The 22,558-nt window shown below is 48.4% G+C and overlaps 1 protein-coding gene across 1 annotated transcript; it reads left to right on the top strand.

The window, feature by feature from the left end:
• The first annotated feature begins 8,575 nt into the window (after positions 1-8,575).
• ORAI3 (ORAI calcium release-activated calcium modulator 3) lies at positions 8,576-22,152 on the top strand. The gene is made up of 2 exons (XM_053360737.1): positions 8,576-9,181; positions 21,443-22,152. Exons 1-2 carry the CDS (start codon positions 8,927-8,929, stop codon positions 22,031-22,033), a joined length of 846 nt encoding a protein of 281 aa, XP_053216712.1. The 5' UTR covers positions 8,576-8,926; the 3' UTR covers positions 22,034-22,152.
• The last annotated feature ends 406 nt before the right edge of the window (positions 22,153-22,558 follow it).

The following is a 22,558-nucleotide window of genomic DNA, read 5'->3' as shown; positions in this document are numbered from 1 at the left end:
TTGGTCCATAAGCTTTAATAACCACTTTTAAGGGAGGGGGGAGAGCAGAGAGCTGCGTTTTCTTTCCCACAGCACCACACATGTTGGGCTTGGGTAGCCTTGTCTTAATTCTGGTCGCCCTCCTCTCGGCCGCGGAGTTGTCAAACTTGAACACACACATCTCCCACCTCCCCACCTCGCTTGCGTTTTCTTCCCACCCCCGTGCTCGTTCTTTCCCTTTTCTAAAGAGCGTGGTGGCAGGAGGAGGAGCAGTGGGGGAAATACTGTAGAAAAAGGCACGAAAAAGAATGTTCCGGACCGAAGACGTGCCTGTTTGTCGGCCATTTCTTGGCTCCCTTCTGCGGCGGAGGTGGGATTGATGCGGCGAACGGGAGCTCCTCTTCCCTTCCGCCATGCTGGCCCGTCCCGGAAAGGGAGGCTGGTTGCAGCCGTCCAAGGTGCCCAGCTCTGCTCACTGAGCCATTTTTGCTTCTTTAGGTTTCCTCTCAACGGGGATGGGACTTGGCTGGGTTTCGGGAGGGAGAGGCGGTCAGTCGTCAGCGGGGGGCATCATCGCAGGTCACCCGGATTCCCACAGCTGGGGGGGCCCTCCCTGCCGCTCCCGGCCCCCCAACCCAACTTTCTCGTTACAAAGATTTCCCGGAGCCCCTTCTCTTCCTTGGCCCCCTTCCCCTCCACCTCCGCCTGGGTCCTCAGAGGGTGCTGCCATCATATGGGGAGGAAGAGGAGAAATGGCTTGAGGCTGGGTTGGGTGGTGGTTTTTCTTATTTTATTTTATTTTTGGTCAAATCGGTAACCATAACTACTTCTTTTTTTGTTTTTTTTGTTAATATATACTTGAACGTTCATTTATTACTAAAGCATTACTTGAAAAAACACACACGCAGCGATAGGTTGTGGAATCGGAGGCGAGGTTTTCGGTGTCTTTTTGTTTTTTTTAAGGTTCTGTTGGGTGCTTTTATATTGTTTTAAGAAAATCGGTTTTCGTCGTTGCTTTTTTAAAAATTTCATTTGTCCGTGGTGGTTTTTTTGTTTTGTTTTTGTTATTACTAAAATCCTTCCCTCTCACTTGATTAGCCAAAGAGGGCCAAGGTATCTTACTTTCTCCCCTTGCCCTGCTCCCTTCATTTCTGGATTTCCCCTTCCCCATAGAAGAATTCCCTCCTTCCACAGTCGCCTCTTAGAAGCTCCTAAAACAAAAAGAGTATTAAAGATGGTGAGGAGCTGTGGGGAGGGAGGGGGGCTAGGGTACAACGGAGGCAAGTGTGAGGCAAGGAAGGGAGGTCAGTATTGTGCATTTATGGGGGGGAGGGAGAAGATCAAACAGTCCTCTCTCCCCCCCAACATCCTCAAAAAACGCTAACTCCCCTTTGGACACAGCATAAATGCGTACTACTTGATTCCAGAGCTCAGCCTCCTTGGCGCAAATGAGGCCTGCTCTCACCACAGCAGCCTTTGCTCTGTTGCTTGTCTCCTCGATCTCAATTCCTCCTCCGACCAAAGGAGACCCGTACACTAAGAAATGGCAATTTATGGGTCTGGGTTTCACTGTGTGCTTTATGGATTGTGGAGGATGGGGAGAGGCAAAAACACGTAATGTAAAAGGAGTGGGGGGTCACACTCCCCGTGCCATGCGGTGACCCCCACCCCAACCCCTCGGATTCCCTTGTCCAAACGAGGGGGACGGAGGTGCTGTTTTCAGACATATCGTTTAGGGTTTTTTGTTTTTTTGTAAAGAAAATAAAATATTTGTTTTTAATGGATGTTTTAACTAAGAAAAGAAAAATACCTCAGGTTTTAAAAGAAATGGTGAAGAGAGCGAGAGAGAGAGAGAGAAAAGCGAGAATTATCATCTAAGGGTGCGCTACTATGCTACAGACTGCTGCTTTGGGCGGGGGGCTGCGAGGGGTGGGAAGTCAGATGAACCCCAGAGAGGGGCAAAAATGCTCCCTTTGGACAGGGAGGGGGGCTGTAGGTGATAAGCCCACCCTTCCGCTCCCCCTTCCACAACCACCCTTATTTTCTCCCACCCACAATTACTTGAAAGGCAAATGAGCATTAATATACAGTCAGCTGTCTCTCAAGCCTAAACGGTTTGCTCCTGGAATGATAGAAGAATATGGGGGATGCATTTGCTAACCCCCCCCTGCAAAATGAAACAAAAAACCCTTTCCTCCCACCCCACGGATGTAGCCTCCCACAAAATGTTCCAAGGGATTTGCCCCCCAAGAGGTATAATACGGAACGTTTTCCGGTCACTGGCATATTGCATACACAAAACCCCTTCCCCCAGTTTAGCGGACCAAAGCTATATTCCAGCTCCTCCTCGTTTCCTCCCCTCCAAGGCGATTTTCTCCATCTTTGGCTACAACTTTTAAACCGCACACACAGCCACGTTTTTCTCCTCCTCCTCCTCCTCACCTGTATCCACCGAGACAAAGATAAGCCCCAGGGAGGGGAGGTGGAGGGGAGATGGGAGAGAAAGAAAGAAAAAGTGAAAACTTTAAAGAATCCACTTTGGAGCAATGTGTCTTTCGCAATGTTTGACCTGCACATCTCTGTCCCAGACCCTCCACCCTTTGGGAACTGCTCGGATGCCGGGGAGGGGCGGGCGCGAGACCAGGTTCCAATCTGAATTTCAGGGGTTCTATTATTGTACAATAACTGTTTGCTATATAAACGAAAACTAAAAAAAAATCAAAAAAAGGAAGTATGTTTTGGTCTTAAAAAGCCTGTTTTTCATTATTTCCCCCCTCCCCTGGTTTTATTTTCCTTCCGAAAGAAATGTTGCGAATAAAAAAATGTTGGGGTTTTTAATTAATTTTTATTATTATTATTATTATTTTCATTGGGTTCTGTTTTATGGTTTCTGGAAATATTTTTTTATAAACTCTCCTTTTGTTTTTTTTAAAGGTTTTAATTTGTTTTTATTTTGTGTTGGTCCGATAGCCGAGTGTTCTGGTTTTTTTTGGAGGGGTGTGTGTTTGTCAGTGGAGAGAAGGGGATTTGCATTGTACAGTGTCTTAATAGATGGATGCGTATCTGACACCTCGAGATGCCATTTTCCAGGACTGAAACTGGCGGCACCTTTCAGCTTTGAATCAGAAACTATTTCATTTTAGAGTATGTGACTGCGAACTTCGGATGAGCTCACCTGTTGTGTTTCTGTGTGAATCGCTGTTCTGGATGTGCCCCTGCCTGATGGTCAACAGGCCTTTGTCTCTATACCTGCAGCAAAATTAGGTGGTAGAAAGTCTGTACAAGGTGAGACAGGAGTTCGAAGGCAGCAATTCTGAATGCACTCATTTTTTTAAAAAAAGAATTCTCTGCAAGTGGAAAAACTGGCAGGGAAAGGAGCTCCCTTCCTGAGATGCTAGTTCTTTACTTGCAGGGATTGATTTAATGCAAGGAACATTAGAAAAACAGTGGTTCAGTCCATCCGACCACCTCTCTCTTCCTGCATGTGTAGTATGGCACAGAGAGGCTCGAAAAGGCACCCAAGATGCTCCTCATTGTTTCTTTTCCCTTAGTAGATGAATCCTAATTCTGTCTGGTCTCTCCACACTGAGGGTGATTCTGCTCTGGTTTAGTCCCTTGGGATGTTTCAAAGGGGGAGGGTGCACAGTTCGGACTGTGACCTATTGAAAGATGCAATGGGCAGCTTCCGGGGGCGGGAAGTGTACTTTGTGTTCACAGGTAGTTTAAATTTCCCAAGATCACCCACTGATCTTCATGGTTAAGTAGAGATTTGAGCTTGGATCCAGCATTCGAACCCAGTGCTGGCCAGGGCCTTTGGGAATTGCAGGCCAATACATCTGAAGGGCAGCAGGTTGATAAAGGTTGCTGTAGCCGCCAAACCACACCAGTTCTTGTTATTTATGTAATCAATTGATTTATATACCACTTAATGTGAAAACAGGCTTCAACCCGGTATAAAAACCCGCTATAAAAACATAGAAACATCTTTAAAATACACAATAAAGCAATACCATTTGTTTTATTGAAACAGGAGTCTCTGGTCGAGAAATTCCTGTATAAACCTATGGTGCATAGGTATATCAAACCTATAAAACATGTGTTTATTTTGCAGACAGGCTTTATTTTGTCATTGAATCACTCACATACATAAATAAAATATTTAAGCATACGGCCCAAACAGATGATCAGGATCCCAAAAGGAAAATCCTAATGAAATGATTCCTTTTTAATCTTGTAGGCCAGCTAACTTCTTCCACCCACCCCCAAGTCTTATCGCAAATGCTGTGTTTGAAACCCCTCTGTTTCCAAAACAGTTTGTTACACAGTTGAAGGGGGAAGCCACTGGTTATGGTTGAGAACAAGGTTTGAACGTTATGGCTGGCACAAAAGGAGAAGGAACTGCAAACACTCCTGAAGACCCGGTTTCAATCCCCAATACTTTTGATAAATAGGAAGGAGAAAGTAAGTTGTGTGTGAGCCTGACGGGACCAGGGTTTCGCTCCATCTTTCTTGATTATTTTTTAGCCCCCTCAGGTCTCCATAGCTAGGGTTGCCATATTTCAAAAAGTAAAAAACCAGGACATCCTGAAAGTTGTTGGAGGTTGAGGCGGAAATACGGCAGCCCTACCACAGACATAATCCAGGGCACAAGACTAGGTGTGTGAAGATGGTCTGACGGTAACCTCAAGTTTCTTTGTTCTGACCTGGAAGCTTTTAGCCAGGTACCTTCTTCACCTGACCTGCTCTAAGGTTATTGATGAAAAGAGATTCCTTTTCTCCACTGAATTCCCTGCAGTTCCGGCTTTCAACCACTGCTGGGCAGTGGTACACAGGGCCGATTTCCCCACATTCGATTCCCTCCTTCCACTGGTTTGAATCCTCTCGCTGCTCAATATCCCTTCCCTTCAAGGGGTTTTGTCTGTAACGCCCTCGATGGATCTCATTCCGTTCCACATTTCTTCCCCTTTCAGTTTTTTCTCTTTTATTACAGTGGTACCTTGGTTCTCAAACTTAATCCGTTCCAGAAGTCTGTTCCAAAACCAAAGCGTGCTTTCCCATAGAAAGTAATGCAAAATGGATTAATCTGTTCCAGACTAAAAAACAATCCCTAAAACAGTAATTTAACATGAATTTTACTGTCTAACGAGACCATTGATCCATAAAATGAAAGCAATAAACAGTGTACTGCAGTCGCACAATCAATCCATGGGTAGCTGAACTGGGATCCACACAATCACAAATACAAAACAGAAAGAGCCGCAAAAACAAAAACGCAAAATAAATAGCAAAAAGAGATAGACCTCAGCGTAACACTCAAAACAGAAGTGTGGCACTCAAAACGGAACATGTTCAGCTTCCAAAATAAGTTTGCAAATCGGGTTCCAAGTCTTTTGAGTACCAAGGTGTTTGAGAACCAAGGTACCACTGTATTTGTAAAATTAAGTTTTCCTTGGCTGCTTGTAAGGGTGTTGAAAATTATAGCTCCATGAGATGTAAATTACAGTTCCCGTTACTTTAAATGCAATGGCGTGCATGCAGCCTCATGGGTGGAGAAAATATTCTGATGAAGCTGCCGCTGTATGTGGCCAGCTCATCTGGCGGTCCCCAGGAAAAGTCTGGCCAGTGGTTTGGTCTCCATATCTAGTAGAAATAGCACTGCCCAACTTCCCCTTGATGGGATGCAGTCCATTCAATTGTCTCAGGATTTTGCCATCTCCTTCCGCCCCACACCCTCCCTTCGCTGTGGGGCGAAGATGTAGAGCGCGCCTTTGCAGCATCTCCTAACTGACCCCCTTGCCCTTTCCACCTGCTTTGTGCCCCATCTGAAGTGACTGCGCATGAGGGAGTCTTGTGACTGGCCGCAGGTCAGCCTTGCCGGCTTGCAGCAGGCCTGACGCAGCACATCTGTGGTCAGATCTCTCGGTTTTAAGACCAAACAATGCGACTTTAAAGCAAAAGTTGGCAACTCTGATTTTTAATTGGGACAGCAGTGCTGGGAGTGGGGATGGTTGACAAACAGACAGAGAAAATAATAAATTTATCCCAATAGCAATCTCTGTGTGCTTAGGTATAAAAATCAGGGTAATTATTGTTTTTTAAAACCACATGTACAACAAGCGTACAAACATTGACTCAAATGCTAATCTAATCATAGGAAATTATCTGGGTAATGTATAAATATGACATTGTACTGCCATAAAAGTACAATGCTCATAATAAAAAACCAATGGTCTGTCCCTGTGACATTAAAAGCAATAGCTTAACGTTTCGGTGTACCTGTTTCAGAGCAAATATTTTGCTCGGCATTTGGGTGACAAACACAGTGTTTGTAACACAGCCAACGGGCCACCCCAAAATATGGAAAAACGGTTAAGTTTAAGGCTGAACTCCTATACAGTGGTACCTCAGGTTACATACGCTTCAGGTTACAGACTCTGCTAACCCACAAATATCACCTCGGTTTAAGAACTTTGCTTCAGGATGAGAACAGAAATTGTGCTCTGGTGGCGCGGCGGCAGCATGAGGCCCCATTAGTTAAAGTGGTGCTTCAGGTTAAGAACAGTTTCAGGTTAAGTACGGACCTCCGGAACAAATTAAGTACTTAACCTGGGGTACCACTGTATGCCAGTTTTTCCCAGCCTGGTGCCCTCAAATATTTTGACTGGCAGCCATTCCTCAGCAAGTGAGTCAAATCATGAAAAGATTTGGTTCAGTTCCTGTTTAAGGTTCAGCTACAAATGAAGTTCTTCCAGGCCAGTTAATGTTCAGCAACTCCTTCAAGCACACTTGACCATCCAGTTCAGGTCAGGTTCACCTGCTCAAATGTAAATATAAGGCATGTTATTTATAATGATTTTTTTTTTTGGCACAGTGATAAAAACCAAACATGCCCTGTCTTGCTGGTGTGGCACTGCTGTGTCGCCTCACGTATGTGTTGTATGTTGACCAAACCTCTGCCCTAAATGAGAAGCCAGCCTCCTGCTCAAGTCTCTGTTTAATGCTTCCCCTCCCAGAGAACTGGTTTCATCTGACGTGCCTTTTCTGGTGGAGCCAAGGAGAGTCCTCCATAGAATCAGACTTGGATGGGACCCTGAGGATCCACTAATGCAGGCATAAACAAACTCGGCACTCTAGATGTTTTGGGACTACAACTCCCATCATCCCTAGCTAACAGGACCAGTGGTCAGGGATGATGGGAATTGTAGTCCCAAAACATCTGGAGGGCTGAATTTGCCTATGCCTGACCTAATGCAACCCTATGCAGGAATAGGCAGCTGTCCCATCCGGGGATCAAACCTGCAACCTCAGCACTCTAGCCATCTGGGCTATCCAGGCTGCTCATATACATCAGGTGCTTTTATTATTATTTGTTAGATTTATATACTGCCCTTCATTAAAAGATCTCAGGGTGGGTCTGAGTGGTTTTTCTCAGGGTGTGAAGATGAAGAAGCGAAGCTCTTGGCGAGAGTCACTTCTCTGCACGTGGATTGAAAATTAAAATATAATGGAGGTACACAACTTTGTGCTTTATTATATTATCTCTCTTTTTTATTCTCTTTTTTTCTCCTATCTTTTTTTCCTCATTCCCTCATTTATTTTTCTTCTTCTGTATTTTTAATTTTAATCTTATTTAGTTTGGTTTTTATTGTATCGCACGTTGAAAACTCTTAATGAAACTGATTAACAGAAAGATCTCAGGGCAGTTCACGAGATAAAAAAATACAAGATAAAAGCACGAACAGTTAAAACAGAAACAACAAAACAATAACCCACCCAAACACATTTAACATGCTGTAGTAGAATATTAATCGGCCAAAGGTTGTACTCTCATATTCTGAATCAGAAAACTCTTTTCTTTCATTCTTTCCCTGGTTTATTATGTTCATATCGCAACCTTCTTCCCAAAGGGGCCCAAGGTGGCAAACAACAAGTAATAATAGATCTTAAAACGCATTTTTAAGTTCCAATACAGACGCGGCCGATCTCCAAAGACATGTTGAGAAAAAAGGAAGGTTTTTGGGAGCGGATTGTCTGCCTGTGGATCCCGGCTTGAGCAGGTTCCCTGGATCCCTTTTACTCCCCGCCTGCCCCTTCAGAGAAGCGCGTTGCACGAAGCTCCAAGGGGCTTACTTCTGAGTAATCCTGCAAAGGGCCTGCGCCGTGACCATCTCCGCCCCGGACGGTCCCGCTTCCTGCAGACCAGGCTCCGCTTCGCAATACTGAGTCTCACCGCGGTTCTCCTACCTCGCAGGGCTGTTGGGAGGGTAAAATCGAGGCGGCGGCGGCGGCGGCGGGAGCCTCGTTCGCGAAAAGGAAACGGATCTTTGCCGCGTCGCTACTTCCCCTTTAAACGCCGCCCGCGGCCAGAGCAAACTCCTCTGTTTCTCTTTCTGCCTCCCTCCCTCTCTCTCCCCGCCCTCCTTCCCTCCCTCCCGCCCGCCCGCCTTCTCTCGCCCAGCCCCGTCGCCCGAGCGAATCGCAACTTTCTTCGCCCCGGCGCGGCGTCGGATCCCCGCGCTCTCCCGCCAACGCGGCTTCCCCTCCTCTGCTCCCCGACGCCCCTCGACGCCCCTCTTTTCTGCCCTCCTTCCCACCCAGCCTCCTCCTTTTGATCTTGGCGGGTCTCGCCGCGCCCCCACTTTCCGCTGCCCCCTCTCCCCAATTTGAGGAGGGCGCCTCCCCCACAACACTTTCCTCTCCGGGCGCCCCCTCCAACCTATGACCGGCTAAACACCTGGCGGCTACTTTCTCCCCGCTTATCCCATCTCCTCCGGGGGTTTCGCCCCCCCATCCCTATTTGCGCCCCCTCTATTCCCTCCTCGCAGCTCCCGGAGTTTGCCCGCCCCTTCCAGCCCCCCAACTTCTGCCCCCTCGCCCGGCGTTGCTGCTGCTGCCGCTTGTCCCTCCGCGCCGCTCCCGGCCCCGCTGCCCTCCTCCTCCGGGACTGATGAAGGCGGCCGGCGGCTCCGAGGGGGCGGACGGCGACGGGGCGGACGGCGAGCGGGAGCCGTTGAACCCCGAGGCCTCGGAGACTCTGGGCGTCTCGGCCACGTACCGCGAGTTCGTCCGTCGGAGCTACCTGGAGCTCATGAGCGCCAACCAGCACTCGCTGCATGCGCTCAACTGGCGCCGCCTCTACCTCAGCCGGGCCAAGCTCAAGGCGTCCAGCCGCACCTCGGCGCTGCTCTCCGGCTTCGCCATGGTAAGGAGAGACCCCACGGTTTGGGAAGGATGGAGCCCGACCGGGGGGATCCCGCCCAGCCTCCGCCAGGCCCCCCGGGCGACCTCCTCCTACACACACGAGGTTTTGGTCTAGCAGCGCCCGTCCGTCCAGGGCTGGTGGGAGCCGCAGTCCAGAGCGCATGGAGGGCGCCAGGTTAGCTAAGGCTACACTGACATTCCTTGGCGCGGGTTGGACTAGATGACCCTGGGGGTTCCCTTCCAACTCTACACTGATGTGATTCTAACCCCAAACGTGGCTGTTTTTGGACTATGAGTCCCACCACCCCTAGTCAGCAGGACCTATGGTCAGGGATGATGGGAATTGTAGTCCCCCAAACAGCTGGAGACCCAGGTTTGGGAAACTCTGTTGTAACTGTGCTTCCCCACTCCACCCCACTCCAGCCAAGAAATAACCCAGACCTGCTGATCTCCTGGCCATACAATGCTTCCTAACTGGGTGCATCCCTCACATTGCCCAGAGAACATAGAAGCAACAGCTCTTGTTCCAGGGATGTAACCACTAGGCACTGTGCTCACTTTCTAAAGAACTTAGGGCCCTGCTTCCTTTTCACACCCTGCTAAGCCTTTTCACACCCTGCTAAGCCTGTTTACGGTTTTCTCCTCCAAGGAGAACCTGGACATCTCACTGCACTAACCACTGGCCATTGCTTCCCTTGTCCCAGATAATCCTAGTACACTAACTATTGCAGACTTTGATCTCCTGTCTGACTCCCTGGCTTGTGGTTCAAGGAGTGAGTTGCTTCCCAGAGTTATGAAAAGAGCCCAGGAGTTTTGACCAAAATCTACTCTCTTTGTAAAACAGGATCAGGTCTTTCCAGAGCGGTTCCATGCAGGACACTTGAGGACTGGCATAGGAGTTGGAGCAGAGAAGTTAGGTGTGGTCCCCCCATTATGGTAGATTCCTCTTTCTCTCTCTCATCCTCGCTTATCCTTTCCAAAATAGGGTGGACAGCTTGAGGTGGTTTCAGCCTAGTGGCCTTTCTGTGCGGCTGTTGTTCAGCTGCAGTGAGCATGTAGGAACAGGGCCCGATCCTTGCAAGAGAAGACAGATTCCGGAGTGCTGACTTGCCGCTGAGCTAAAAAACTAAGCCACCAGCTGGAGAACGGATGTTGATTTGGAGAAAGACCTCAAATCCCTCCCGCCTCTTCTTCTTCCAAACAGATCTGCAAACAACCCTAAAGAGTCTTGTGGCATTTTGAAGGCCAGAGCTTTTGTTGTGGCACATGTTTCTGTGGACCAGTAGTCCCTCCAAATATTGGCAAAACAAAAAAAAATTTTTCCTTCCAGTAGCACCTTAAAGACCAACTAAGTTAGTTCTTGGTATGAGCTTTTGTGTGCATGCACACTTCTTCAGATACACTTGAAACAGAAGTTGCCAGATCCCTCTATATAGTGAGAAGGTGGGGAGGGGTATTACTCAGAAGGGTGGTGGGAATGGGTGATTGGCAGATAGCTGTGATGAGCCTGTTGACGACTCTTAACGACTGCAATAGGTCTTACAGGAAAAAGCAAGGGGTGAGAAGGTGAAAAATGGCTTTGTCATGTATAATGAGATAAGAATCCAATGTCTTTGTTCAGACCAGGTCTCTCCATGGTTTTAAGTTTGGTAATGAGTTGCAATTCAGCAGCTTCTCTTTCCAGTCTATTTCTGAAATTCCTTTGTAGTAAAACAGCTACTTTGAGATCTTGTATAGAATGTCCTGGGAGATTGAAGTGTTCTCCTACTGGTTTCTCTGTCTTGTGATTCTTGATGTCCGATTTATGTCCGTTTATTCTTTGGCGTAAGGTTTGGCCTATTTGTCCAATATAGAGAGCTGAAGGACACTGTTGGCATTTGATGGCATATACAATGTTAGACGATGAGCAATTAAATAGTCCCGAGATGGTATGTGTGATGTTGTTGGGGCCAGTAATGGTGTTGTCCGGGTGTATGTGGCAGCAAAGTTGGCATCTGGGTTTATTGCAGGCTCTGGTGCCAGTGTCCGTGTTACGTCTGGTTGTAGTATTATTGTGGGTTAGGAGTTGTTTAAGATTGGGTGGCTGTCTGTAGGCAATGAAAGGTCTTCCTCCCAGAGCTTGAGAAAGAGAACTATCATTGTCCAGGAGAGGTTGTAGATCTCTGATGATGCGTTGTAGTGTTTTAACTTGGGAGCTGGCAACTTCTGTTTCAGTGTATCTGAAGAAGTGTGCATGCACACGAAAGCTCATACCAAGAACTAACTTAGTTGGTCTTTAAGGTGCTACTGGAAGGAAATTTTTTTTTTGTTTTGACTATGGCAGACCAACACGGCTACCTATCTGTAACTCCAAATATTGGGTTGGTTTTTTTGGTTTTTTGTTTTGCAAGTGCAAATATGCCATGGATGCAATGATGGCACATTAGTGATGGGTTTAAACTGTAATGCCCACGCTTCTTCCTGCTTCATTATTGCCATCTGGAGGTGCATTCTGATGCTATAGTACAAAAAATCCACCCCAGAACATTTTTAGAATAAAAAAAAAGAAAATACAGGATTCCATCAGGAAGTTGTGGGACATTTACTGACTCGAAGCAGTATGCCCGTCCTGAAATGCACCCTGAATGTTCGAAGGGGCCCTAAGTGTATCTGATTGTGTCCACAAAATCTTATGCCACAATAAGGCAGTCTTTTGATGTGCTTAAGAATTTGGTGTGTGCTGTAATGTGACTGGAATTCAGATCCTGGGTGTCTTGGAAAGGGATCTGTCTTTCCCAAATAGTTTGAAAATACTCTCTGGACTTAGATTTATGTTCCTTGTCATGTGACTTTGCATTTTGGAGCCATCACAAACCTCCCTCTCTCAGTTCTTTTCCACAACTCTCTTTGCTCGTAGGGCTTAACCTCAGAATGCCAGGGATTCTGCCACACATCAGAAGCAGAGAGGGTGTCTGAGCATGCACAGAGAACCCCTCAATCCAAGTTAACCACTAAATTGTGGCTCCCCTGTATTTTATTTGAATGCTTAGAATTGCCACCTTTGACCCTAGCATATTGTGTAAAGTAATTCCCGTTACAGTGGTAGCTCGGTTTTCGAATGTCTCCGTTGACGAACATTTCGGAACTCGAATGGTCTTCTGGAATGGATTATGTTCAAAAACCGAGATACCACTATACTTAAAAAAAAATTTTTTTTTTACACATCCCACATTTTCTTCCAAGAGCCTGGGTTAGGATGCAGGGTTTTCCTTCCCAACCCGTTTTATGTTCACAACAACCCTGTGAGGTGGCTTTGATAGAGTGACTGGCTCAGAGTCACCCTGCAGGACTGAGTGGGGAATTGAACCCTGCTCTCCTAAGAAGAGCCCTGCGGCAGGATCAGGCCAGAGGCCCATCTAAATCCAGCATCCTGTTCACACAGTGGCCAACCAGACATTGCCTGTGTGGAACCCACAAGTAAGAGACATGACTCCAATTCTCAGGCCGGCCCTACGATTAGGCAGAGTAAAGCAGCTGATTTTTGGGTGCTGTGGAAGGTTTCTTGTTACTGTATTTTGCAGCCAAGGAAGAAGGGAACTACTGTGGGCTTTTCTGTCTCCGACGACAAGCCTGACCAGCTGTGTGCCTGAATCTGTGTGTGGGTGCCACCCTACATCAAACTGTCTTGGGCCCATAGCCCGCATGCCAGTCCACATTGCTAGCGCCTCAAAAATTAGATGCAGAGCTGGGTTCAAAACCTGCTCTGCAATTCCTAGTGGTCATTATACAGCCTTTGTTGTTTTTATTATTTATAAGCACCTACAGATTGGCTCCAAATGAGCATACACAGTGAATTCAGTGAATTGGAGAGTGGAGTGCTGTGCATTGCATTTTCTCAAAGCATCCTTCTTTGATTTTTTTTAACCTTGCCCCTGCTCCCCTCCCGCCACCATCAGAATAATATATATATGTTTAACTGAGAACAGGATTGCTTAAAAGCTTCTTAAGAGACACACTGAGTGTGTAACAAATGTCTTGCTAATTCCAGACAGAACTCCCAGATACGAGAAATGCACAACTGGTTGAAGACATCCTGGGGATATTTGCTTACAGGCAAATGAGTGCCTTGGCCAATATTTCAGCCTGTTGATTGCCAAAAGCACCTAGAAAAGAGGCAGGCAAGGTTGGTGGGAGAGGGAAATGGGACAGGAAATTAAAATGAAATTATACCGATGGACAACTATTTGGGGGCGGGGGGACATCTCTAAGGAAGATGCCCATGTACGGTAATATGGCACCTCTGGTTTTAAAATGTGCAAGTTGAGGCTGCTCTTTGCAACCCAAACACTTGCAGACTTTTTTTTTTTTTACTTTCTGGTGACCCAGAACTCTCATTTGCTTCCCCTTTTCTCCCTTTCACATGGATTCTCCTGGAATTAAGCATCTCAAATGCGGTTTAAACTTCCACTTTGGGGTGTTTCGTAAGTGGGGCATACGAAAGGACTCAGCCATGTGGAAAGTGAGCAAAACGGCACCACCATTTGGATAGAGTTTAACTTTCTGGTTTTACCAGAAAGAAGGATGCAAAATTGGACAAAATAGTGTGTGTGTGTGTGTGTGTGTGTGTGTATGTATTTAGTGTTTGTTTGTGTTTAAAAAACAAAAACAGCATGCAGTTTAAAGATCCTCCTTTCATTGATATGCTTCCCTTACGAAAATAATTGTTCCTGGTCAGAAGGGAATTACACTGTGCGTATACTTAGAAGCAATGTGTTTTTAGGTCCCTTAGGGGGAAAAAACGCAACAACAACCTTCTTAAACTCCTTTTCCAAAGGAAAGGCACTCTGCACATGCTCATGGACGTGTTGCCTTGAGGTATTTTGCAGGGTGAGAGAAAGGCATTCTACCTAGGACTGGAAGTGCTTTGCTTAAGATGCCACCATTCTTCAATAGTTGTAAATACAGTCTGTATAGTTGGGGACTCGCAACAAAATGTTGCAGCGTGAAGTGCTTCTGATCCAAAGCCACTTGCACACAGTTAGCATTCTGTATCTGCTTGGCATGGTCAGCCCTCACAGCATTCACCCTCTCAAGGTCCCCACCCCAACTGATTTTCTTAGAAAGCTGCTGATGTCTGGCTCTTGTGGGTGGGTGGAGAAGCAGTGACACACACAGCCTGAACATCAGAAATAGAAGGACTGAAAACAGGATGGTGGTGATATGAGGATGATTACACACACATGCGCTGTATCTGATTGAAGTTTCCGCTCTTAAAACCATGCTGTTGGCATTAGCGGTTCTTGCATGGACCCAGCCTTTAGTTCCGGGCTCCGGACGATTTTCCTCTGCTTTCTTTTCTTCCTGTGATCCCGAGCCGCCCATCCGATCCAGCAGATTCTGGCTTTCTCCCACCTTAGGTAAACTTACTTTCAAGAGCGCCACACCCTATATCCTGTAGGCTCCTGCTTGCAATTCAAAACCCAGCAGCATCTGCAAAAAAAGGGGGGGGCGATGAACTAGTTCCTTTTAAATAAATCATCACTAGAACATCAATGCACAAAATGCTTGCATATATATCTGTGCTTGAGGGTGTGTCTTTATTCATTCCTTGTCCTTCCGTTTTGAACCCGGGGTCCCTGTGTGACCATCAGTCCTTTCAACTATCACCAAATACTTCCTCCCCCAGCAGAGCTCCCTATCTCTTGCCTTTTTCAGTTGTTGTTAATAATAATAATAATAATAATAATAATAATTTATACATACATACATACATACATACATACATACATACATACATACATACCCCACCCATCTGGCTGGGTTTCCCCAGCCACTCTGGGCGGCTTCCAACAAAATATTTAAATACAATAGTCCATCAAACATTAAAAGCTTCCCTAAACAAGGCTGCCTTCAGATGTCTTCTAAAAGTCTGGTAGTAGTTGTTCTCTTTGACATCTGGTGGGAGGGTGTTCCACAGGGTGGGTGCCACTACCGAGAAGACCCTCTGCCTGGTTCCCTGTAACTTGGCTTCTCACAGCAAGGGAACTGCCAGAAGGCCCTCAGCGCTGGACCTCAGTGTCTGGGCAGAACGATGGGGGTGGAGACGCTCCTTCAGGTATAAGGCTATTGCACATACGGAGCACATCGTGTGTACTTTCTCCTTTACAACAACCCTGTGAGGTGGCAGGGCAGCATGATGGTAACTGTGTAAATAACCCCATGAAAGTCTTTTGCTTTGGGGGGGAGAAGCCATGGCTGAGGGGCAGAGCCTCTTCCTCTGCATGCAGAACCTCCAGCATCTCCAGGGAGCTTCCTTATGCCGGCCCATCTGCCTCAGTACTGTCTACACTGACTGGCAGCTTCTCTCCAGGGATTCTGGCTGACGTTTTCCCCAGTCCTGTCTGGAGGAGCCAGGGATCGAACCCAGTGCCTCCTTGCATGCTCTACCACTGAGCTGCAGTCCTACTGCTTCACTATATGGCTGTAATATGACCCCCATATTTCGCCTGAATGAATGGGCATGTCGCACAGATGGCTTGAACTGAGGTAGTTAACAGATGCCCATGGCGAAATTGGCTACATGGATTTTTAACGCAGCCGGATCCTAGGCGTGTCTACTTGGAAATAAAATCCTGAGTCCCATGGGGCTTATTCCCCCATTATCCATTGCAAGCGTAGATGTGAAGGCTGCTCCCATGTCTCCTCCATCTGTTCCTTCCTATTGTGGCTGCCCTGGCTTGTGGTCCTTCGCCCTGGCCCCAAATTGGCCCGTTTTAAAAGGCGCTTTCTCTACCTGCGTTAAGGTGCCGGACTTTATAAACTGCGGAGTTTTGGACTTTTCTAACCCCCACTTAGGCGCAAAGCTGACCTCCAGATGGTCGTTCCAGGCCCAACCCACCTCGCAGGGTTGTCGCAGCAGAAGCGTGGGGCCTGCGTACTCGAGCTGGCCCAGGTTCCCTTGAAAGGAGGGTGGGCTTGAAAGGGAGAATGCGCAGCGCAGGCCTGGCGCATTTAGATTCCCTGCCTCTTTGGCCAGCCAGGTCCCAAGGCAAGACTGCATTCCGCACGGCGTGATCTCATTTGCTTGTAACCAAAGCAACGGGGAGCTTAGTCAGGGAAGGGAGGATCTGAGAAGGGAGACCGGCTGCAAGGCCTATTTCAGGACCAGTTTTTTGGGGTGGGGGAGCTTGTGAAACGCAACTCGAAGAAGGCTCTTCTCTGACAGGAGCGCCATTTGGTTTGGGGGTGGCGGCAGATTGGAAATGGAAGGCTGGTGGCTAAGATGCCTGGGCTTTGAGGTGGAGAAGTCTTGAGTTCGAATCTCGCCTCTGCTTAGGCAAGCTGCCACAGTCCCTCACCACCTGCCCTGTAATATGATTGGCCGGGGGGAGAGCGGGGAAGGTCACCGGCTTAGCTTGCAAGGTGGTTGTAAGGATCCCTGTGAGGCCCTCTGAGTGTACCCAGAGCTGCTTCTGTCACGCTTTGTTTATGAACAGGGACTTTCTCCCATATTGGGCTGAATCGCTAGTTAAAGGTCACCTGGAAATTGTGGGTCACGGCAGAACCCTAGAAAGTCTGTTTTCAAGCCTCGGTCCTGCAGCAGGCGAAATCGTATGGGAGCAGAGTGCCTCTGGGCACATGCAGAGAGGGGTTCTCGTTCAATGGACAAAGCGCAGCCAGTTCCCGCATACTTCCAGGCATGCCTGTGGCCTGCACCTCTCATTTTTCGAAGCAATTTGGGGGGCTTCTAGCCTAGTCTTGCTTGGGAGACGACGTGTGACCCTGGTGAGTGTGCCTTGCACACATAATTTGCCTCAGAGGCACACAAACACTGGGAAGCTACTTTTGGCTTTGGCGTCCCAGGAACGATGGCAAGGCAAATGTGCATTGGGGGCTCTTTGCTTTTTTGCTTCTGAGTTTCCTAGAGCTTGTGAACAGGGCGGCTGCTGGCAGGAGGCCCTCGCTGGGCTGCAGGAGCCAAGAGTTGAACGCTTGGTCAAAATCCCTCAGTGACCCTGTGTGCCTGACTGAGCCGATATTCTGGGTTTCTCGGCCAGTCGCTCTCAAAAGTGACCTCCCAATGAGGCTCAGAGCGGGTGTGGGGGACTCTGGCCATGAGCTTTGTCATTTGGATCACTCTTAAAGCAGGAAATCCTGGGAGCCAAAGGGCAGCAGGAGTGTGGTGTAGTGGTTAGAGCAGGGAGCTCCTTTCCTCCCCTCCAAGCAATGCACAACATTTGCTGCAGATCCAGCCGTAGCTTTCTTCTGGGCCTAGGGCAGGGGTAGCCCATGGAGTTGGACTACAATACCCATCACCCCCCGACTTTGTGCGGATGGGAGTTGGGCGAGGGCCCAATGACATCTGGAGGTTGCCATGTTGGCTATCCCTTAGCCATACCTCTCCTGTCCGTCTTCCTCACTCTGCACGTGGGAGGCACTCTGCATATGCTCAGAGGCACTTGTTAGGGTCCAAGGTTGAGTAGGCTACAGCTGCTGCCACCTAGCCAGCAGTCCTGCCCCCGAAGCTAACAAGCAGCTATCGGGGTTTTCTCAGGTTTGCACAGCTGTTAATATTCAATTATTAAAACATCGTAATGTGTTTCCAGTGGGTGTGGAGAGGCGTTTAGATGAGGCTCCCTTTCCTTAGTCAGTGGTTCTCAAAGGAGAGGGTAGCAAGTGCGGGGGGAAGATTCAAGGACAATCAAAGAAACATTTCAGTGCAGTATAGTATCTATCTATCTATCTATCTATATATATATATATATATATATATATATATATATATATATATATATTGCGGGGGGGGGGATATACAGTCGGATCCCGAACTCCCTGGAACTTGGATGTTTTGGCTCCCAAATGCCGCAAACCGGGAAGTGATTGTTCCAGTTTGTGCATGTTCTTTTGGAAGCTGAACGTCTGACGGGACTTCGATGGCTTCTGATTGGCTGCAGGAGCTTCCTGCAGCTAATCAGAAGCCACGATTTGGTTTTCGAACGTTTTGGAAGTCGAACGGATTTCTGGAATGGATTCCGTTTGACTTCCAAGGTACGACTGTACAACCAGAAACTACCCACGCGCCTCTTCAAGAGCAATTGGCTATTCTTCCACAGTTCTCTGCTGCATATTGCTGTGAACAGGGATTTTCAAGTCTGACAAATATGAAAGATCAGAAAAGAGAAAGGCTTCTTTGTGTTGATGAGGAAACGAGAATGGGAGTCTCATATTAGACCTAATATAAATGAGATTACCTGGCAAAAGCAAGCTCACACCTCTCACTGAGCTTGTATACATACTTAAAGTACCTATGTAAGAGGCTCGTTCATAATTATATTTTGGCAGTGATTCATGTTCTTATGTAGCAGCCTCGTTTTTTACTTTATGATCATATTATAAAGTAGTTGTGTTCTCTGTTGAGTCCAAGCGCTGCTAGGAGTTGCTTCTTTTTGTTTTCCAATGCCTTTCTTATTAATAAAAAAAGCAGGGCAGTGCCAGCCCCTTTTTATTCCGAATGTGGCCCCGAGGGGGGAGGGAATGAGAAGCACCGCCGCAGAAATAAAATTCATGCTCTGCACATGCTCTTGAGTCACTGCAGCTTTTGTGGGGCCAGGATGTTTGAGAAGAAAATAGAGAAATAGAGCCTGGTCATTGGAGGGCCGGGCCTTGCAGTAGCAGACTGCAATGGGGGGGGCGCGTTTGAACCCTGGCTGTGGGTCCTCCATCCCTTCCCCCCTGACTTTCCAATTCCTCCCATTCATTCCCTGTCACCTCCAGCTGAGTCGGTGGCACGTGCTGCCTCGTAGGGCCCTTGCCAGCCAGCTGTCATCACTCGGTTTAATGTGGCCCACTTTCTGAAAATAAGCCCTCGGCTGCCACCGCCTTCAACGTAACTTGACTCAGGGCTTTGAGGTCGGAGGGGGTGACGCAGCAGCCCCTCTTGGGGTTACTTTGGGGAGGTTTTTTAAGGCCACGCTTCAGTTTGTTTGGAGGGGCTCCCCCATATCTGGGGAGGGGGGGCTCCTTAAACCTCTTGCTCCTCCTTTGCTTCCCAGGCTGTGGGAAACTCTCTTGCTGTGGGTTAAATCCTTCCTTCCTCTGCCATTCCCTCCCTCTCTCTTTCCTCTGCCCCCCAAACCAATCCCCATTCTCTGGGGAAACTGCCAAGGCCCTGGGATCCTAGCCAGAGCTGGAACTGTGAACAAATGGGAATATGGGACACTCTCTCCCCCCCTCCGCCATCTCTGCAAAGGGTCCCACTGCCAAGTTGGAGTTTAGCAGGAATGCCGCTTCTAAGGGCAGCTATGATGGGTCTCTGCCTCAGCCGCTGAATTGTGTGTGTGTTGCCGTGGGGAATGGCACCAAAGGCAGATTGTACAGAACCCTCATTTTCCGGTTGTTTTCTGCCTTTCCTCCCAGAAGCTCAAGGCAGTGTAGGTGGCCCTCCTGCAAGCCACTTCTTTGTTTCCTCACAACGCTCCCGTGAGGGAGAGCTGGCAACATGCCTACCCAATGAGCTATGTGGGGATTTGAATTCTGGTCTCCCAGATCCTAGTCCCTAGTTCAGCTGCTACACCACACTGGCTCTCTTTGAAAGCAGCATGAGGGAGCTGCAGAGATATTGGAGGAGCTGCTCCACCCGCTCCCCAGATATCTGTGGGGCAAGCCATATTAGTCCCATATCAAGTCACTGCCCTAAACAGCCACGTTCAGTTAAAAACTAGAGGCACTGATTGTGGGGCCACAACTCCTTGGCCTGTCTTCCCACATTGGGATAATAATGCTGGAATTAGGAGGCTGTGGTTCTGAGAATTACTAAGCTATCTCTTTGGAAGTGCTTTGTACATGCACAGAAACACTACAGCGGCACATATTTTAGCTGTGGTTCTTGCCTCAAGTTGACAAACGACCCTTTATGTCCCTCCCATGACTCTGGCTGTTTCTGGACTGGGCAACCAGTAAGTGTGTGGAAACCGCAGACAGATTGGTAGAAAGCGGAGAGTTTATTTCAGGGGTTAACTGGAAAGCGGGGTGCAGCCTCTGGGTGGGGTGCTTTGCAAATTCCTCTCAGAATGTGACACAGGAGTGGCTGGATTTGCTGCGTGCTTTAGGAGTGCCTGTTCCTCTTCACTCATGCTCTGTTTTATTTTGGTAACTAAAACCCCTGATAGGAAGACGCTCATCCCAAAGAAACTCAGGCTGCCATCCTAAACACAAGACCAAGTCCCTTTGAACTCAGCAGGGCTTAACTTCTGAGCAAACCTGCCGGGTCTTTCTGGGCCTAAGCCAACATGCGGACTGCTGAGCACAGGGGTAGCCAACATGGGGCTCTCTGACTCCCATCAGCCCCAGTTGTGATGACAGCAATGAATTATTATTATTTATTGAATTTATATACCGCCCTATACCTGGAGGTCTCAGTGTGGTTCACAGAAAATATCACAAAATATAAAATCAAAATAACAACAATAACGCACTAACACCCCCCACAAAAGTGCCACATTTTAAAAGGGTATAGGTCAACCAAAGGCCTGGTTAAAAAGGAACGTTTTTGCCTGGTGCCTAAAGGTGTATAATGAAGGTGCTAGGCAAACTCTCCTTGGAAGAGCATTCCACAGACGGGGAGCCACTGCAGAGAAGGCCCGTTCGCGTGTTGCCACCCTCTGGACCTCTCGAGTAGGCAGCACACAAAGGAGGGCCTCAGAAGGTGATCTCAGGGTCTGGTTAGGTTCATATGGAAAGATGCGGTCCTTGAAGTATTGCGGTGCTGAGCCACTTCAGGCATTATAGGTCAAAACCAGCACTTTGAATTGGGCCTGGACACTAATTGGTAGCCAATGCTGCCGGATCAGGATCAGTGTAATATGCTCAAACCATCTTGCTCCAGTGAGCAACCGGGCCACTGAATTCTGCACTAGTTGAGGTTCCCAAACAGTCTTCAGAGGCAGCCCTACGTAAAACCCTGAGGATAACAGAGCATGAAAAATGGTAGTTAGGCTATCCCTGTCCAGATAGGGGCGTAGCTGGGCCACCTGCTAAAGCGGATGGAAGGCACTCTGGGCCACTGAGGCCACCTGAGCCTCGAGTGACTGCAAAGGCTCTAGGATTACCCCCAAGCTGCAAACCTGCTCCTTCAGAGGAAGTGGGTTTTTTTAAGGTGCCATTTGGCAATTAGCTGATATATCTGAGTTTCTAACACCGCTCTGAGTGTGACTGGCATTGGCTCTAGCCTATTTGGTATCGGATCCTAATTCTGCGTGTGCCTGTGTGTCCTTTCTCCCCCCAGGTCGCCATGGTCGAGGTGCAACTGGAGGATTACGACTACCCCCGGGAGCTGCTGGTGGCATTCAGCGCCTGCACGACGGTGCTGGTGGCTGTCCACCTCTTCGCCCTCATGGTCAGCACCTGTATCCTGCCCAACATCGAGGCCGTCAGCAATATCCACAACCTCAACTCGGTCAACGAGTCCCCCCACGAGCGCATGCACCGCTACATCGAGCTGGCCTGGGGCTTCTCCACAGCCCTGGGGATCTTTCTCTTCCTCACCGAGGTGGTGCTGATTTGCTGGGTCAAGTTCCTGCCCGTCGGAAGCGGCGCCTCCGCTCGGAAGTGCTGCGTCCCCGCGCCGGCCCCTTCCGGTGGCAACGCCACCGCCCCGGCCCCGACTTCGGCCTCTCCGGACAACTCTGGGTGGAACGCCGCCATGGCTTCCACCATCATTATGGTCCCGGTGGGCGTGGTCTTCATCATCTTCGCTTTGCATTTCTACCGCTCGCTAGTGGGACACAAAACGGACCGGCACCAGCAGGAGCTGGAGGAACTCAACCAGATCAAGTACCAGCTCGATGGAGAAGCCACGGCGCTGCAGGTGGTGTGAAGCTTCTTGGCCTGGCCCACGGCTCCCGGGACGATTGTTATTTCCAGGAGAGGAGGGACTGCCTTGCAGACGTCCTGATTACCGGCTTGGTTGTGGGGACTGCGAAGTCGCTGGAACTTTATCAAAAGTGGCTGTGACCTCTCCTCTATTTTTATTTTTTTTGCTTTTTCGGAAGGTGTTCGTTCCGCCTGCAACCTTTATAACAAAATTATTTCGTGTCCCCCGGAAAAAATAAAAAGGAACAGGGTATATGAACACAGAAGGATTTCTTGAAATGGAAAAGGAGCCGCAAACTTGAATTCCCTGCCCAAATTCCCGCTGCCCGATGGAGTTTCCGGGATGCACTGAAATGTTTACCGAACATGGCCTTTGAGTAAAGAGACGGCACTTTCCCCCTGGGAGAAGGGTGGCGGCTTTGCTTATTTGGTTGCGGTTTGTTTTCTTGTGGCTTTGTTCCCTCTTGCAGTCCCCCGCAAAACCAGAGAGAGAGAAAGGTGTTACTCAAACAAGCTGGGATTTAAAAAA

The sequence above is a fragment of the Podarcis raffonei genome, chromosome 13 (genome assembly GCF_027172205.1).
Source record: "Podarcis raffonei isolate rPodRaf1 chromosome 13, rPodRaf1.pri, whole genome shotgun sequence".
Classification (NCBI taxonomy): Eukaryota; Metazoa; Chordata; class Lepidosauria; order Squamata; family Lacertidae; genus Podarcis; species Podarcis raffonei.
The sequence above is the reverse complement of the archived record's forward strand: the minus strand, read 5'-3'. Positions and strand labels throughout refer to the sequence as shown.